Source organism: Lissotriton vulgaris, chromosome 3_1 (assembly GCF_964263255.1).
Source record: "Lissotriton vulgaris chromosome 3_1, aLisVul1.2, whole genome shotgun sequence".
Lineage (NCBI taxonomy): Eukaryota > Metazoa > Chordata > Amphibia > Caudata > Salamandridae > Lissotriton > Lissotriton vulgaris.
The window spans coordinates 1,391,490,351-1,391,504,508 of record NC_141689.1 but is presented as its reverse complement, the minus strand read 5'-3'; the positions used below and the strand labels follow the sequence as shown (position 1 = coordinate 1,391,504,508).

Below are 14,158 nucleotides of genomic sequence, written 5' to 3'. Positions count from 1 at the left end.
AGTTGTATGCATAATGTTAGCCTCCGAGTCTTTATTGAAATCCAGATTCTCTAGTCATGTAAATATGAGAATCGCAATTACACCAACATTTGGTTAAATACAGGTCCAGTGCATTTCTGTCCCCACTGCACAGCTGCCGTCAGTTAACAATAGACCGCAGCGCCAAGGAACTTCAGTGTCCCATCAGAAGTCAGTCACACCGTCTCTGCTGTTTAGGACTCTGCCTCTTACTTGTATTTATTTACCCCAAGCACGCTGTGGGTTCTTTGCTGAACTGTCCTTCTGAGAAGAGCATGCCGCCCAAGCGCAGCAAGGCTGAGATGCAAGTAAATCAGCATTGTTAAAGACAATCTGGTGGGGTGGCTAAGGCAGCGATTTTAACAAGCGCTGTAAAGCAGCCACCGCTAGCCGCTTTACAGCACTTTTTAGGTGGAAGAGGCAATGTAACTGGTGCTCTTGTAAAGTGCTTCAATTCATTCATATTGAATTGGCGCTATATGAAGCTGCAAAAAAAATTAACAGCATTTACAAAGGTTTGCAATGTGTTTTTTCTGGCGAGGTGGGAGAGGACGGTCAGAGGCCTGAAAAGCAGTGTTGGTAGGGATTTGGAGAATTAAAAGCGACAGCAGAAAGGTGGGGGTAAATTGAAATCGAAGGCGGGAGAGAATTGAAAATAGTGACGGGATGGGGGTTGTAAACCACGATAGGAGGGTGGTGGTGGCAGGGAAAACCACCAAGGAAGGGGTTTTGAAAGCAAATCCACCAAAATAAAATTAGTCTCACTGTAGAGTGCTTCAGTTATGTGTATGTCTATGTTTGCACGCATGTGATCACGTGACTGATGTCTGCACATGACGAGCATGATCACGTGTGCTGCTTACTTATAAATTGTAATGGTTTGCAATGAGCCTCATGGACACGTTCTTACTCCATGTTTTCCACAGCCGTATCTCCAGATGCTTTTGTGGTTTCATGGAGGACAGACCTGCCGCTGGAAGGCTCCTGCTAGTTTATGAATAAATACTTATAAACTTACCCCGCGTTTCCTCATTCATCTCTACTTGACACTCGCCACAAGTGGCAGGTGAGCGGCACCGTGTGCAATGTAACTGGTGCTCATGTACTGCACTCCAATAACTTTGGATCAAATGAATACTATATATAAAGCTGCAAAATCCACACAAATAAACCTATAAATAAGCATTCCGTAAGGTTTTTTTGGGTGAGGTGGGGGCGGTCTGTAGGAAACGTAAGTGTTTTTGTGAATTAAAAGCAACAACGGGAGGGTTGGGGTGAATCTAAAGCAACTACGGGAGTGTGGGGGGAAATTAAAAGCAATGGGAGGGTGGCAAGGGTCGAAAGTAGCAGCACTAAAAAAATGAATGAATCTGCTTTTGTGTAACGTATTTCAGTGATCATGAAAAGCACTTCAATGCACTCAGCAGGTTGCAGTGTTAACCCGTTGAGTGCTCATTACGGCTCCACGCCGTCATGCGGGCGGAGGCGTGGAGTAGTCATGTCGCTGCCGCTCCGCCCACGCGGCACTAATTCCCGCCTGTGCAGGCGAATTAGTGAGTGGGGTCATGACGCCTCCACGTCGTCATGAGCACACCCCGCCCGTGACTCATGACGGAGTGGAGCCGTCATAAGTACGGGAGTGCCACGCCCACCCCCTACCACGCCGCTCTATAAAAATCGCTGCCTACTGGATGTTGTTTTGACAAAATAGTTTACAATATACGTACTGTGCTTCATCTGTGGCAGTAACATGGTTTGTATGTTCAACTATGTAACACCTGTATTTTTCCCTTGGTATGAACAATTAGAATTACCTACATTCTCTGGGCATATATCGTACACAACGTGAAATCAAATATGTACATAATTTATGTAAGGAACAGTTGGAGATTGTTTAGACTTTGCGCTCCACCCACATTTTCGCAACACTGCTCCTCCGCTAATATCATTTAAGTACGTCTTTTCCAAGAATATAACAGTCTGCCCGTTCTCTATCGATAACTCCGCACTCAGCTCCCATCTACACACACACACGACCTGACACGTACACTACGGGCGGCGCAGGTCAAATAGAGAGCACACGCATGCTCTGGCTGTCATTCATTGAGAGGCGTAGACTGAATCAGACGTCCTCGCTGCGTTACCTAGTAAGTGTCTCCGACGGTGCTTGCCTTCCGCACACTGACCCTCCGGGTTAGCCCTCACCACGCGGGGTTGGGGATTAATCACTAGCAAGTTCCGGCGGTTTTATTTCATACAGAGCCAAGTAATACGATTTGGGCATCTTATTAATCCCTCTCCATGCCTTTTTTTAAAATATCCATTCCGGTAAGCCACGCTGAGTTATCTACACGGGAAGCATGTACTTTATCGCACAATACCGGCAGGTACATGCTTTCATTTCAGCCATCACACGCCTGACTGACCACGTATATGCCCGCATGTACTCTACTGTTTCTAATCGCATCTTGGAAAGGGGCGTTTTGAAGCATACATAACCGCTTCAGTTAGTCTGATTGTGACACGTAGGGTTCACTGTACAGAAGCACTTCACCCTAGCTCACTTCACGCTTTCTAGGACCACCACCTTTTAGAATAGCGCTGCTGTTAACATTGTGAAAAATGAAGCATAGGACACACACTTGCGACCTGCATGATGCTCACTATCCAGCCTTCACCCTTTCTCCTAGCCCCGGTTTCCCGCTACCTCTGGCTGACCTTGGACTCCCTTACTCATTTTCAGGTGATCGCCACGGCAGCACCCCTCCTCCCGATCTTTCCACAGGCTGGTGCAGAAGATCGCATACAAAGAAACAAGGTATGCTCAGTCCCCACCGCATTTCCAATTAGGGTATACATTACCTTTTTCCAGCAGAGGCCTTAACTTTGCCTTGCTTGCTTTATAGAAATCCTTTCACCAAGCATGACCATGGAGTTTGTCGGCTGACATTCTCCACCCCCACTTTGAAGGACCTGCCTAAAGAAATACTTACCTATAATCAGGTGAGCCCAATTGGGTACTCTTGCCTATTGTTTTACCACTGACACACCAGGCTCGGACTCTGCCCTCCTTTATTTTACAATCACAGGCTGTCCTACCTTCCTCCTTCTTTCAGGCTTGATAAAGACCAGTCACAGATGCACACAAATCAGCGCATTTACCTAGGGTCGAAAGGTCAACGTTCTTTTTATGTATCTGTCCACACAGAGTCTAAACGAAACAAGGGAATAATGTATCCGTTTGAGACAATTGTATTCTAAAGTGGACACTCATGATGTAATGTTTTGTCTATGTGTATGATTATTTTGGCACCTCGTTCAGCTGTGTACAGCACTCTGTCACCAGTCACTTCCTATTCACTCACTGCATACCTACTCCATGTGTTTTGTTTGTTTTGGACACCTATTCAGGGAATCGTGAATTAATTCACTACAAGGTTTACACTAAAAGATGTACCTGTATATCCATTGTGGTCAGTGTGAGTGTGTTTCCTTATATATCCATCATTGGATATATTGTGTTGGTTTGTATTTATTACAGTTTTTCAATTTAATTGTGATCCCCAACAGAACCATTGTGGTTTAGCGCCGGAATTCGCGGCGCAGGGAAGGGGTTAAATCCAAAGAGCATAACCTGAGAATAATCGAAAATGGATTGTGAAAAATAATTGCAATAACGTGAAAGCAAAAGATCCACACATTGAAAATGAAGGAAGGGGGGAGGGGTACAAGAAATAGTACCTGCATCGCAGCAGATGGGCACTAATCAAGTGGAATTAATCTGTGCTTGGTCCGCGCTATTCAAATAGGAATGGATGTGACGTATCGGCTGCACTGGCCAAATAGGAGGCAGCACTAAAGAGTGACACTTGAGCCAACAAACAGTAAGCAGCAGATAGAATCAAAGTCCTTTACTGACAATTGTCTTGCAAGCAAGAGTGCATGCTCAACCAACAACGTAGTACACTCAGCACATTTTGATTACCCGCCAAAAATCGCGGAAATAGAGAAAAAGCAAATGTGCCCCACCTCCTGGGTCCCGGCAGGGAAGGACAGCCTGCAAGCAGCCAGCGCTGTTTAAAACAACAAATAGAAGGGAAAAGAAAAGAGATGTGACTTACCTGTGGTCAGTAGTGACTCCAGCCCCCTCCTGTCCTGCACAGTCCATGAACAGCAGGCCCTGCAAGCCCGGGACTCCAAGAAGAAAACAAATAACACGGGAAGAAAGTCACCAAGAGGAGGAAGCTGCTGCTGAAGGAAGCCTAATCCTGCACGGCTATCTAATGGACACTGGGTGGTACTGCATCGAAGAACCAAACAAGCCCAAGACAAGCCAAGAAGAAGGAGTACAGGAGGAAAGCAAGCCTGCAGCGACGCGGACAGAGACCGCGACCAACTCTCACTGCTGAGGAGAAGAGTGGGGACGCCTGGTGGCCACAGGTGCTCACCGCAACCGCAGCGACAACAGCACCACGTTGGACAGCAGCAGAGTCAAGACAGTCTACCGCAAGCAGCAAGGTCCAAGGACAACCGATGAAATCGCGCAGTAGTACCCCCGGACGCGGACGGTACACGACAGCGTTGAAAGTGAGGAAGCCACACCCAAGGAACCAGAAGCGTAAGTGCGAAGAGTTTCACGTCACGTGGCGACAAGGCGCCACCGCAACGAGAGAGAAGCACACGCGCAAGGAGTGAAGGAACTCCACACAACAGGACAGCACAGCACGGCGCAGGAACGCGCAAGGAGTGAAGGAACTCCACACCCGCATGCCAGGACAGCGCAGCACTGCGCCGGGACGTGCCAAGAGCACCAGAAATCAGGAGCGCCAGTGTGACGCTGCACAGCGACACGCCAACGCCACAGGACAGCGCATAAAGGTCCCAGAGTGAGGCAGCGACATCTCACAGCAACCAGAGCGCCACCTTCAGCAAGCATGACGGCATGCCCAAGTGAAGGTAGAAGGAGTGGTGACGTAACCCTCCATAGCGCCAACGAAGCGCGCCTACGCTAAAAGCATGAAGACTCATGTCGAAGGTGGAGCCGGCCCACCAAATGGTTGCACCAAAGCAAAGGAGCAGACCCGCCGAATGGTTGCACCCAAGCAAAGAAGCCAACCCGCCAAAATGGTCACACCCAAGCAAAGAGCCGACCACCCAGTGTGGTCGCCAAAAGAAGAAGCAACAGAGAAGATTGCGACGACCGGTTCAGTCACAAGAAGAGAAGATCACAGTGTCGGAGAGCCATGCCCAGACCAGAGAGAAACAGGTGGAGTGCACGCTGCCTGGAGAAGACTGGTTGGAAAGACCAAGACAGTACGGTGACCAGACCGCGCCGCGAGATGGAACAGGGAGAAGAAGGGCGTGACGCCACAAAGAAAGGGAAGAAGACAAGAAGCCAATTCGCCAGAGAATTGCAGAAGTGCCACTAAAGGAACCGTAGAGCCAAAGAAACACGATGACCAAGGAAGGGTTTCCTGATGAAAAGCAAAAGAAGTGATCAAGTAAAGGGAAGATACGAAGGCAGGTCTAGTAACCAAGCCAAGTGAAGACAGTGTCCCACCGCATGGACAAGACCAGGGGAAATATATGTAGAGGGCTCGCTACATGGAGAAGCCTCGTTAGAAAGAGCAAGCAAGAAAGAAGACTGGACCGCGTCGAAAAAGAACGAAGAGGAAGAATGGAGTAACACAACATCACTCCACAGAGGAAGAGAGAGAACCACATTCAGCACACAGGAACATCGGTGCTGTCCAAGGAGCATCGCACCATCCGCGTGGATCCCAGTAATCCCGACAACCTGCATTTGAGGAGACCAACCACTGAAGAACCGTATGGGTGCCCCGTGATCCTGGAGCTTGCCGAAGCAGAGCATACCCGAGCACTAGACAATCCACCCTTGTGGACTACACAAGACTCGACTGTGAAGTTACACAGCGACCGCACAGCCCACACGGTCACGTGGCAGGCCAGGTGACAAGGACCTCAGAGGAATTTCTGTGAGAGAGGAATCTGTATGGGAGAGGTGCAGAAACAGCAGCTCCACGACAGGCAACAGGAAGCACGAAGGCCCCAGGTGAACACCTGGCACAGAGAAACGGTCTGAAGAAGGCACTGGACCAATGTCCTAATGGCAAGACCATCCTGGCGGATGACATCAACACCCCGAGGGCAACATGAGCGACTTGGCGGTGAGTCCGTTGCCAGTTCCTGAGCGACGCCTTTGCGCGGCTCATGCGAAGCCCCGCACGGTCCACCGGGTCCCATCGTGTCCAGCAAGAGGGTCCCCCCAGCGACTCTAGTGAGAGAAGAGTCCAAGCAGGAGAGGCCAATCTTCGAGGCTCCAGTGAGAGAGGAGTCAGGCAAGAAAGGCAAGTCGGATGTTACTTGACCGGCAGGAGGTGTGAAAGCATCAAGATCAGAAAATCCAAATAAAGACCTCTCGTGCCACAGTCGTCTCCAACAACCAACAAGCGTTGTCATTCACCGGACTCGGAACACCGGCGATACCCCTCAAGGGTCAATCCTATTCTGCTCCAGATACCCCAAGTGTTGAACAATGTACATAAGCGCCGCAAGACAAGGATGATCTGAAGCACACCGCCGAGGTTAAGCTCATCTGACTGACTTTGTAATCCAGGAACTTTCCACATTCTCCCAGCCGATCGCCTGAAGAAAATCTGTTGAGGTTGTAAATTTGTTTTATTCTGTTTTTCTTGCAGGTTGGACATTTTGTTTTCTCTTCCCTGAACTTTGGGAGGGATGTAGTGTCCTGCAAGGACACAGTCTAGTTGTTTCTGTAAGTTCACCTGCATCAGTACCCACACCAAATCCACTTCCTCCAAACACAGCTCCGACTCTAACCACCTGAAGTGCATCCTGCTGAACACCCGCTCGGTCCACAGACACGCCACTGAACTCTAGGATCTACTCGACACTACATCGCCGGACGTCGCCTTCCTTACTGAAACATGGGTGAACGCCTCATCAGCACCCGACATCGCCATAGCCATCCCAGACAATTATAAGATCATCCGAAAAGACCGCACCATCCAAACAGGAGGAGGCATCACCGTCGTCCATAAGAACACCATCCGAATCACGACCAGCTCCGACGACAACCTCGCGGCCGCCGAACACCTTCACTTCCAGATCCACCCCGACCCCAGGACCACACTTAGAGGCACCCTCATCTACAGACCACCAGGAACCCGCACACAATTCAACGAAGACATCACTGACTTCATCAGCCCACATGCCCTCACATTAGAGAACTACATCCTACTGGGAGACCTCAACTTCCACCTGGAAAAGAAAAAAGACAGTAACACCACCACCCTTCTGGACAACCTGGCCAATCTCGGACTCAAACAACTTGTTGACACCCCCACCCACTTAGCCGGACACACGCTCGACCCGATCTTCACCTCCAGCAAACACATCTCCTTCGATCACACCACAGCTCTTCATTGGACGGACCACAGCTGCGTCCACTTCAGCTACAAAAAGACCCCGACTCACAACCCCCCACAACCTATTCCTCGAAGAAACTGGAACAAAATCACCACCGACCAACTCTTCACATCGCTTAACCAAAACCCTCCTGCCATATCATCGGACCCAAACCAAGCTGCCACCAAACTCACACAATGGATCACCCACAGCGCTGACGAATTAGCACCCTTGAAAATCCACCAGATCAAACAAGGTAGCAAAAAGGCCCCCTGGTTCAACGATGACCTTAAGAAATCCAAGAAGTTATGTCGTACCCTCGAGAAAACCTGGAGAAAAAACCCAACCACTCACAACTTGACCACCTTCAAGGACGCCACCCGCAAACACCACCAATTGATCCGATCCACCAAGAAATAAGCATTCAAGGACCGACTCGACAACAACGCCCACAACAGCAAAGAACTATTCAACATCGTCAAAGAATTTACCAACCCCATCGCCGGCACCAACGACATCACTCCCTCCCAAGACCTCTGCGACTCTTTATCCTCTTTCTTCCACAACAAAATCGCCGACATACATAACAGCTTTGAAAACCAGTCCGAAGATCAGACCACTCCACCCACCTCCGAACCAAAACAGCACTCTCACAACCTTTGCGCCTGGAACCCAATCACTACTGAAGACGCCATCCGCCTGATGAACTCCATCCACTCAGGTTCATCAACCGACCCGTGTCCCCACCACATTTTCAACAAAGCAGACTCCATCATCGCACCCCATCTCCGCGATGTCATCAACTGCTCCTTCAACTTCGCTACCTTCCCGGAACGCTGGAAACATGCCGAACTCAGCGCCCTCCTGAAGAAACCCACAGCAGACCCCTCTAAACTTAAGATCTACCGCCCCATCTCACTCCTCCCTTTCCCGGCCAAAGCCATTGAGAGAGCCGTCAATAGTCAGCTCGCCGCCTTCCTCGAATCCAACAAATCCCTCGACCCTTCACAATCCGGATTCCGAGCCAAACACAGCACCGAAACCGCCCTCATCGCAGCTACAGACGACATCCGAAAACTACTGGACAACGGAGAAACAGTTGCCCTCATCCTACTTGACCTCTCCGCAGCCTTCGACACAGTCTGTCATAGCACCCTCATACAACGCCTCAGCAACGTCGGAATACAAGGAAAAGCTCTGGACTGGATCATCTCGTTCCTCGCCGGAAGAACCCAGAGAGTCCGCCTCCCCCCATTCAAATCAGAGGCCACCGAAGTCATCTGCGGCGTACCACAAGGATCATCGCTCAGTCCCACCCTCTTCAACGTTTACATGAGTCCCCTCGCATCCATCGCGCGACAACACAACATCATCTCCTACGCAGACGACACCCAGCTGATCCTCTCCCTCACCAAAGACCCAAACACCGCCAAAACCAATCTACACGAAGGAATGAAAGAAGTAGCCGATTGGATGAAGAACAGCCGTTTAAAACTAAACTCTGACAAAACGGAAGTCCTCATCTTAGGATCATCCCCCTCTGCCTGGGACGACTCATGGTGGCCACCGGCCCTGGGTACAGCACCCATACCTTCAGATCACGCACGTATGAATGAATGAATAAAAATTGCACTTGTATAGCGCTATCTACCCGGAGGCCTCGTAGCGCTTATGACTGAAAGCTTACTTAGCGCGGGCTCGGGCAGATCAGCAGAATTTAGCATACAAATGGGTTTTCAGGGCTTTCCTGAAGGAAAGATGATTAGTAGTTCCTCGCAGGGGTAGAGGAAGGGTGTTCCAAAGCTTAGCCGCAGTGTGTGAAAAAGAGCGGCCTCCCCAGCGGGCTTTCCTGATTCTGATGGAGGTAGCCAGTTGGAGGGTACCAGATCGGAGAGAGCGGGACGGGGCATAGGGAGTGACCAAGGGCTGTAAGATTCCAGAGCCCAGGCGATAGAAGGCTTTGTGTAGAATACACATGGCCTTGAATTGTACTCTAGCCGCTATGGGGAGCCAATGAAGCTCCCTTAGGGCATTCCTTGCTGACTGCCAGCGAGGAAGATTGTAGAGTAGACGGGCCGCACTGTTTTGGGTGACTTGGAGCTTCTGAGTGACAAAGGATGGAGCTCCCATATAGAGAGCGTTCCCGTAGTCCAGGCGAGATAGTATAAGGGCCTGGACCAGGATCCTCCTTGCCTGAAATGGAAGCAGAGGGAGCACCTTCCGCAGCATCCTCATCAATCCAAAACAGGTAGCTGAGGTTTTTGTGGCTTGGGCCGAGAAGTTCAAGGCTGTATCGAACCAGATCCCCAAGCTTTTTATTTGGGGTTTGGGGACAGGGGGCGGGCCTAGACATGGTGGCCAGATTGATGCAAAGACAGAGGGAGAAGGATTACCCAATAAAATGACATCTGTCTTCTCCCCGTTAAGTTTTAAACAGGAAGATTGCATCCATCTGGCAACAGCCTCCAGACAGGGGCCTAAGGTGTTGGACAATCCCTCCGAGTGGTCTAGAGAGACCACCAGTTGGGTATCGTCTGCGTAGGTGACAATACGCACACCGAAGGGATGGACAATCCTGTCCAGGGGTTCCATGTAGGTGTTAAACAGGGTGGGGCTCAGGGAGGAGCCCTGAGGGACCCCACACCTGAGTGGATGTTTAGGTGACACCGCCTCACCCTCAAAGACCTGGAAGAAGCGGTCAGCCAGGAAGGATATCAGCCATTCCAGGGCCGCGCCCGACACGCCCATGTCCGCCAGTCGTTGTAATAGCGTGACATGGTTTACCGTGTCGAACGCGGCGCTGAGGTCTAATAAGATGATGGCGGCTTTTCCACCTCGGTCTAACACTGCTCTTGCTTCCTCTGTTACCGCTAGAAGGGCGGTTTCAGTCCCATGTAAAGGGCGAAACCCTGTCTGAGAGGCACGCAGAAGGCAATTTGTTTCCAAATAGTTCATCAAGATGTTATTTACGTGGCTCTCCAGCAGTTTGCTTAACCAGGGGAGCAGGGAGACAGGACGGTAATTCGCCAAGTTGGACTGGTCAAAATTGGGCTTCTTCAACAAGGCCCTCACCATCACACATTTCCATGACGGAGGTACGGCTTTAGAGGAGATGGAAGTGTTGAGCACGTCCAATATGACCGGGCGGATCACGTCCATAGCCTTAATGAGGGTCTGAGGGGGTGTTGGGTCATTGGGGGAACCAGAGGTAGTTTTGGAAATAAGTCTGTCTAAGGCCGGAATATCTAGGAGTGGAATTGTATCAAACCTACAAGAGACAGCGGCCTCAGAGGCCGTGGAGACGAGGGGTTCCGAATCGTTGTTGGCATTCCCAAAAGAGGAGTATATAGCCTGAATTTTTTCAGAAAAGAAAGCAGCTAAATCCTTGCAGCGGTTTTGGGCACCATCCGCAGAGGGGCATTCTCCAGGGGGGGAGATGATTGATTTGACAATTTTAAAAATTTCCCTTGTGGCATTGGCGGCTATATTAATTTTGTTACCGTAAAAAGAGGCTTGTGCCGCCTTTAACACCTGTTTATAGAGCCTAATGGCCGCTCTATATTCATCCTTCCTAAGTTTGGAGTAGTCCTGTCTCCAGGCTCTTTCGTGTTTACGACAGACTAATTTCATGGTCTTAAGAGTGGGAGTGAACCATGGGGCCGCTTTAGGTCTTTTCGTGAGGTTACTAGTCTGTACAGGGAGGACCCTGTTAAGTGTGGAGGTGATCCAATCATCAAAGTTGTTGGCTGCTGTGTTGGCATTCAGTGTCTTCCTAGGTTTATCTCTAACCAGGGCAGCTTCCCAATCAGGGAGGGGGAGAGAGGACCATTTCCTACCTCGATGTTTAACAAGGCCGTGGGTGGGGGGAGGGGGATTTGTATGCCAGGTAAAGGGTATCAAAAAGTGATCCGTCCAAAGTAATGGAATAGGGGGCTCAACTATGAGAACATCAATATTGCTGTAAATATGGTCAAGCAAGTGGCCTCTATTGTGGGTTACATGAAACCCTTTTTGATGTAAATCCAGCGCTTGAAGGTTGGAACAAAGAGTATTGGCTGCAGTATCGTGAGGATCATCTAGATGCAAGTTGAGATCCCCCAGCAAGGTAAAATTGGGTGAGGATAACACGATACTTGCAGTAAGATCCATAACCTGGGCTTCATCCTAGACTCCTCCCTCTCGATGACCAGACAAGTCAACGCCGTCTCATCTTCATGCTTCAACATCCTACGCATGCTCAAAAAAATATTCAGTTGGATCCCCACCGAAACAAGAAAGACAGTCACCCACGCACTGGTCACTAGTCGACTGGATTATGGAAATACCCTTTACGCCGGAACCACCGCCAAACTACAGAAAAAACTCCAACGCATCCAAAATGCCTCAGCCAGACTCATACTGGACATCCCCTGTCATGCTCACATTTCCGGTCACCTGAAAGACCTCCACTGGCTCCCAGTAAACAAGAGAATCACATTCAGTCTCCTCACCCACGCACACAAGGCCCTCTACGACCTAGGACCAGAATTCCTCAACACACGACTGTCCTTCTACACACCCACAGGCCAACTACGTTCATCCAATCAAGCCCTCGCCGCAATTCCGCGCATTCATAGATCCACCATGGGAGGAAGATCCTTCTCCTACTTAGCGGCCAAGACTTGGAATTCTCTCCCCACTCACCTCCGTCTTACACAGAACCACCTCTCCTTCAGAAAGCAGCTCAAAACCTGGCTTTTCGATAAGTAATGCACCCATCCTCCCTCAAGCACCTTGAGACCCTCTGCGTGAGTAGTGCGCTATACAAATTACTGAACTTGAACTTTTTCATGTGACCTCACACTGTGCATCCACCCACCACAGACGTCACTGGGTCAGGTGACGCTGCTAATAAAAGAGGCCGAGCGCACGTGCTCGTGGCCCCAGAATTACCATCCACTAACTGGTGTCTGTCAGTCCTTTTATATACCATGTGGGCCTAGGGCCCCATCACCACAGTGCTCTCATGTGTGATAAGGAAGAAAAAGGCAGCTCGGTGAAATAGAATGTTTGCCAATGATCACACAATTAGAGACAGTTTAGGGGGCAAGGCCATTACAGTTAGGTAGAATAGATTATTTAAGTCACTAGTACATCATGAAACGGTCATTACACAGACATTTATATAGTTGGCAAGTTACGCTGCGGGTTGGTGCTCCGTTGGAACCACGAGATTTGCAGCTAAAGACAAGTATGAAGCGGTTTCTTACCCAATACTTCCCAAAGTGTGTCCCAACTACTCACCCGTCCGGGGAGTACTCCAGGTTGAAGACGGCGCCGTGGGTGCGGGTGCTCAGGTTCACAGAGTCGGCAGGGCTGATGGAGCTGTACAGCTGGGTCATGCAGCGGTAGTTGTCACGCGCGGGGTCTACATACAGGCCCCGCCGCACGCATCGCTCCTGTAGCCACCACATCAACTTGCCGCCCGGCTGCGGGGAAGAGAAAGGGGGTACAGGGGTGTCCTTCTCCCCATCTTTCTCCTCCTCCTCCTCCTGGACTACCTCGGGGCTGTCCGCGCGGGGGCTGGAGCTGCGCGTAGCCCCCGCCTCGCGCACCCGCGCGCCTGGCACGTCCCGGCGTGTTACTCTGGAGGTGCGGGAGGTCTCATCTCCGTTCGGCGGGGTCTCCGCCTCCCCGGAGCCGACCCGAGGAGGACGCAGCAAGCTCATGCTGGAGGGAGCGGCTCCTGGTGTTGGCGAATGGTGGAAATCAGCCGGTTGCGCCGCTACAGTTGAACGCGGACGTCGGGGGGCTCATCGCGCAGTGTGGCCGCTCGTGACACGAGTCGCGGCGATTGGGACACAGCGGTGCCCAGGATGCGAACCGCTTCCGGTGTGAGCCGCCGGTGTAGCCTCAAAACAAGTCCGGGTGGAGAGGACTGTCCCACTACCCGTACAAGTCAGCGTCTGTGCGCAGACGCTAGACCGCAACCTAACTACAAGCGTAACGCGTCTCAGCAGCGGCCATGTTGGGTATTAGCAGAGCACTGCTGTAAAGGCTTATTCTTTATACCAAATATGAAGTTGTTCATTGTTTTACTTATATGTTTCCTCCATTTCAATTTCCCTTTATTGTGTTCTGCATTCCATGTCACTCCCTCAGCATGCACAGCTACGTAAGTGTTTCTTTTAAAGTTGCATTGTTAAAGTTCTTTTCCATGCTGTAGCTCCAACTGTTGAATTGCCATTCATTCAACAGTTGTGCTTCCCTGTGGACAGCTGTACTCCCGTGGATTCATGCTGACAACTTGGAATTAAACTTACTAAAATCTTCCTGAAACGTCTTCCTCATCATTCCAGCCCGCACTTTACATTTCGCGAAGAGCGTGTTAGCATCTTCATTAATTTTGTATGGATTTTCAATTTCCATTTCACAACAAGAGTTGATATACTGCTAAAGCAGATCGGGTGCCTTTCTTCGGATCAAGCACCTTTCGCAGTCACGCCGTCACTTTCTCCGACCGGATTTGATCTTCTGATCACCTCTTACTCAATTTGGAAGTTTTGGGTGATTTTTGAGGGATCCAACATCGACCGCAGTGACGTCCTTTTCAACACGTCACACACCCTAGCGAACGTGATGATGTAATCGCGCAACCTGCAGCCATCTTGGATTCACTTTCAACGTTATTGTTGTTTCTCCAGCCTCCATT

At 50.2% G+C, this 14,158-nt stretch overlaps 1 protein-coding gene across 1 annotated transcript in view; it reads right to left on the bottom strand.

Moving 5' to 3' along the window:
• The window catches only part of DCAF10 (DDB1 and CUL4 associated factor 10), a 218,976-nt gene extending 205,593 nt beyond the window's left edge, over positions 1–13,383 (bottom strand). Inside the window, exon 1 of the mRNA XM_086961863.1 lies at positions 12,751–13,383. Coding sequence (XP_086817989.1) covers positions 12,751–13,175 — 425 coding nt within the window. The 5' untranslated portion in view covers positions 13,176–13,383. The remainder of the gene's footprint in view (positions 1–12,750) is intronic.
• Between the last annotated feature and the right edge of the window lie 775 nt (positions 13,384–14,158).